The following is a 5,000-nucleotide window of genomic DNA, read 5'->3' as shown; positions in this document are numbered from 1 at the left end:
GGTCTAATTAGCCATAATTAACTACATATTGCAGAACAGTTTCTTCAGCAATACATTAGCCATAGTGACACCATTGCCACTTTCTTTCTTGTTCATCTCAAGTCAGCCCATAACAGTTGGGGTAGGGAAACGTTTGTCATGGGATAGGGAAGACATGAACCTTGTCATGGGATGCCCAGTGACAGGGTTTGAAGACCTTTCTGATATCCACAGTATGTGTACAAAAGCACATTTGCCATATATAACCAAAAGCAATAACACTTCTAGCAGTTGTATCTCTGACCAAATGCTAACTTTAATAGCTTTTTAAGTGCAGTTATCTACTGACACCAGGCTATTAGAAATGCATTTAGCTACTTTAGTCATAAGATTTGAAATGGTAGATCTTCAACCAAAGGATATGCATAAATTTGATGTTTTAAAAGCATTATTTTCAGGCTCCTACTTACTGGTAATACTTACCTGAAGGCCTGTCCACACAAGCATAAATGATTAGGGACACTATGGTGTGTAACTGTTAAGGGGACATTACAGGTGAGAAAACAATTGGGAAAGTACTTGCTTACCAAGAAGCTTACCCACCTGTTATGTCATCTTTACTTGTGCCTGCCTGTGTGGACAAGCTCTTAGTGTAACTCAAGCTAATGCTTTCAGCATAACTAGCAGTGCATTTCAAAGGCTTTGAAAGGAATGAACTAAAACATCTACTGGAATAGAAAGCGTAAAATTTTTAATTCACATATAACAAAACAAACTGCAAAATAAAATATCTTGCCTATCCTTAACAAACCTCAAAGAAAATATTCCAACACTCTATGTGAGTTGAACAAAATCATTGTAAAATGTACTTTTAAACAAGAATTATAGTTTTTGTAGACATCAGCAGTGCAACCAAGTATGCAATATCTTAATTGATAAAAGAGGAAAATGTTAGAAAAAAGAAACTCTAAAAGTTACAACTTCCGTAAATGAACTACTGCATTAATCAAAATATTTCAGCCTTTTTTCATCTATACTTTATTGGAATATTTTCTTTGAGACTAATTACTGAAGCCTAAATAATTACTCCATTTGCTTTATTCATTATAAACTAGTAACAATACTTTAATCTTAGCTACCTTTCTGAACATGATATGCTGTCACAATAGTACATTAAGTCCCTAATATGTTTGGACGCATAGCTAATAAGCAATTCTGTTACAGAATCATATAATCATAAATCATATTCATAAAAAAGAAACCTTGGAGAATAAGTATTTAAGATTAAAGGGTAAATATACCTGACTAGTCAATATGATGGGAAAAAAGCACCAGACAATACACACTTGCTTGACTTTTCCCATGCAATACTGAATAAGATATTTCAGGGGGAAATGACAAAGCATTCATTTCCTTTGGCATCATTCATTTCTCAATCAGCTGGACACTTTCTTGGTCCAAAGGGGCATTTTCCATCACCCAAGAGCTCTGGTGAGGTTCCTCTCTGCCTTCATCACTTGTGGAAGTGCTAGGAGGTGATGACGTTCCTTCTGATGGCTGGGTACTATATCCATGACTCAGGGGAGGAAAATCCTCTGGAGAATAAGGAGTATCTCGCAAAGGCGCATAACCAGGTGTTAGGTCCTCAGGGGAAGAGTTGTCAGAAGATGACTGGCGATGAATATCCAAAGTATGAGGGGGCCTGATCTGTCTGACACCTGACTGCAAGGATGACTCCAAAGTAAGGTTCTTCATAGACTGACTAACTGAAGCACAGTTACTTGTGTCCTCCTCCTGGGATTCAGCAGTTTGGGATGTAGTTGCTACTGGTTCGGAAGGCTGCTGTGATGGGCTGACAAAATTCTGTAGTAGGGAAGGCCATGTGTGGATGGATGAGGAAGATGGAAGATTTCCTTCAACTACTGGAGTGTTCATTGGGGTGCACATTGAGTTTGATGCCTCTGCTAATTCTTCATCTAACATTAATCCTGCAATGGCTTCATCACTTAGCATTTCAATGCTGGAAAGAAAAGCACCATGAAAAATATTTGTCCTTAAAATTACAAATATGGATGAAAAAGAATAACATGAAATAACTACACAGAGCTTCTTGAAGAATTCTGTTCTTTGCATTCATCTTGATAACACTACAACACAGTACCCATTCCCGATGGGTGGCATGTACGCACATGCCATGGCATGGCGGGACTATCTGCCGGGGGCATGTATGTACATGCCATGGTGTATGTATGGACATGCCATGAGTTATTTTTTGTTACAATCACGCAAAAATATTATTTTTCTGCCACTGAAAGTGTGATGAAGTCGTTTTTAATACTTTCTCATTTTTACTATGAAAAAAAAAAAATAAATAAAAAAATAACTATGGAGTCTATATTACAACAAAAATACCCTTCAGTCTCGATTTATCAGGAAGTATCACAAGTAGAGACTTTTAAAAATAATGAAAACTGAAAATACAACATATCTTCGTAGTATTACGAAGAAACGGCATGGGATGCTGGTATTTAGCATGAGTGGTCGCACATGCTAGGGCAACAATATAAGCCCCCGGCAGCAAGGCCCGGGCCACTATGAATACTACCCGTTGGGATAGGGTTAAATGCATCAAAAACCATCTAATAATTTTACTCATAGATCTGTTCTTAAATATATATATCTATCAAATAATTACAAGATATGATCATAGTGCACCTAAAAGCTGTATTACAGACATCAAGTACTAATAACAAAATAAAAAAGACTACACACCTGGCGAGACTTTCTGTGTCTGAGATGATGGAGTCCCGGTCTTCTACAGTAAGATACTGGGCAGGGGAGAGGGCTGGGCTGCCTAAGCCAATTACCTGTGCCAAACAATCTTATGTTACTACATGCAACTACTTAAAATACTTCATAAAACATAGTTAATATATCTACATTGATATGTATGCCTTAATTTCCAATTATGGAAATTTTGCTACCACTACAACCTGGCATACAGACATGCATGCCAGTGGCAGATATAGTAATCTAAAAAAGAAGGTATTTTCAGAAACTGGAGGTAAATTTGAGAGGGGAACAGTGGCTGACTAGGGTACACTTGGGTTTGCAAGCATTTAGGATTTTCCTTTAAGAATTATGAGGTGGGGGGAATTATAACTCAAGGGGAATAGTTACTCCTTGCCTCCCCTATATCTACCAATAACATTCATACTAAAACTTGTATAATGTAGATTTGGATATCATGACCCATACTGCCCTAGATCTGTTGAGGACACTCATACTGAAACCTTGCTATATATGTTTGGATATCAAGACTTGTACTGACCCTGGAAAATAACAATGATAACAAAAGTAATCATAACAATAATAGTATAATAATGATGATAATAATGATGATGGTAACACCAATAACCAACAACAACAACAAAAATAGTATTAATGAGTATATACTTCTCTTAGTCTCATTATATTACTACTGCAGATGGTTAGGGGTTATAGGCCATGTATAAGGTACATACAAACCAGAAACAGCAAGAAAACATTATTTCTTAATGGTTTAAGAAGACATTTTTCTAGGCCATACAACTGGGTGCTTATTGGGAGGAGTGTGACTCCTCAAAAAAATTCAAAAATGTCATTATAACAATAGATCACTAATTATAATTAAAATGTTTTCTCAAGTAATGGTAGTACGAAGATTTAAATATTTAAATGTATAGCATAACATCAGCCCTTTTAATATATGGGCAAGTATTTGCTACTGGTATCTGTTGAGTTTTGTAGTTATCTTCTCTCACTTTACAAGCCAGTGATGTTCAAGCTGAATCTGGTAATTTTACTGACTACTGTTTTATGAACAGTGTAGAAAAGCCACCTTACATCAATATTCTGTATATAACAGCTATATATATTAAAAAATTATCTCTCAAATGAACAAGCACAAGAAATTCTAATGAGCAAATAGAATTCAATTTACATTATGTATATCTTCTTTCAAAGTATGTATATGTTCATCACAAAGTTTCATATGATAACAATTTGGTTGTTCAAGATCTTTTTACATGCTTATTGCTGTTAAATGCACTGACCTGCCATCCAGTAAGATCTGTACTAGTGGCTGCCCCATCTACCTCTTCAACCACAACTTCCCCTGCTTCCACAACCAAGCTTCCTGGTACACCTGACCCTAAAACACTGGGGTCCTGAGAAGCCTGACTGGCACAGGTATGTACAGGAGATGAACAAGTAGTGGTGGCAGCTGTAGTAGTACTACATAAAGAAGTCACAGTTGGTACAACATGAGGTATGGCTGTGGTTGCTGTTGTCATTTTCTGTAGAGTCAGGAAACAGAATGGTAAAAAAAAAAAAAATTATACTGTATGTAGTTATAATAAAACTTGTCTGTGGATAAAAAGTACATCTATCACTGGGATGGCCTCTGACATATATGCATAAGAGTATTGATTTTTCATATCATACTGGAGTCTTGCTATACATGTGTCCTTACTCAAGTGCAACAGTTATTGTCATTCTGTATCATCCATAACTCCATAAAAACATTTTGCATTAATAAAACTTAATCTATCTGTCTTTTATCTATTACATTTCCCAATCTATTACTGTTTTTAAAAAATTTTTCATACTCTTAAGTTTTTCAGAGTATCTTTCAAATTAGCTCTCTAATCACTCTTATTTTATGTCATGAAGAGGACATCATACACTTCCTACTGAATGTAAGAATTTTACTCTTCTTTTATAATCTCTATTATCTGGCTTTCCCCCTTTTTTTTTTTTACTTTTTATCACTTTCCACCTCTTTCTTTCCTGCTTACCTGTTAAAAGTTTGTGGAACTTGAATTTCTCTAAAAGTTGTATATAGAACTAATCCACTAAATTTTTGTACATACACTTAAAAGCAGCCTTTTGGTAAGGCACCATTTTACATCAATTCTACAACTTTAAAATGTATTATTAGGAAGTGTTCTCTTACCTGAGCCATGGGCATAGGAGCAGCA

At 35.7% G+C, this 5,000-nt stretch overlaps 1 protein-coding gene across 3 annotated transcripts in view; it reads right to left on the bottom strand.

Moving 5' to 3' along the window:
- Window positions 1-708: 708 nt before the first annotated feature.
- The window catches only part of LOC119595808, a 14,299-nt gene continuing 10,007 nt past the window's right edge, over window positions 709-5,000 (bottom strand). Inside the window, exons 7-10 of one of the 3 annotated variants that reach the window (XM_037944980.1) lie at window positions 4,976-5,000; window positions 4,074-4,316; window positions 2,752-2,846; window positions 709-1,999 (exon numbers count right to left, since the gene is read on the bottom strand). The exon at window positions 4,976-5,000 is cut by the window's right edge and continues 194 nt beyond it. In XM_037944980.1, coding sequence (XP_037800908.1) covers window positions 1,405-1,999; window positions 2,752-2,846; window positions 4,074-4,316; window positions 4,976-5,000 — 958 coding nt within the window. In that variant the 3' untranslated portion in view covers window positions 709-1,404. The remainder of the gene's footprint in view (window positions 2,000-2,751; window positions 2,847-4,073; window positions 4,317-4,975) is intronic. The other 2 variants (XM_037944979.1, XM_037944981.1) reach the window with 2 other exon arrangements.

The sequence above is a fragment of the Penaeus monodon genome, chromosome 36 (assembly GCF_015228065.2).
Source record: "Penaeus monodon isolate SGIC_2016 chromosome 36, NSTDA_Pmon_1, whole genome shotgun sequence".
Classification (NCBI taxonomy): domain Eukaryota; kingdom Metazoa; phylum Arthropoda; class Malacostraca; order Decapoda; family Penaeidae; genus Penaeus; species Penaeus monodon.
The sequence above is the reverse complement of the archived record's forward strand: the minus strand, read 5'-3'. Positions and strand labels throughout refer to the sequence as shown.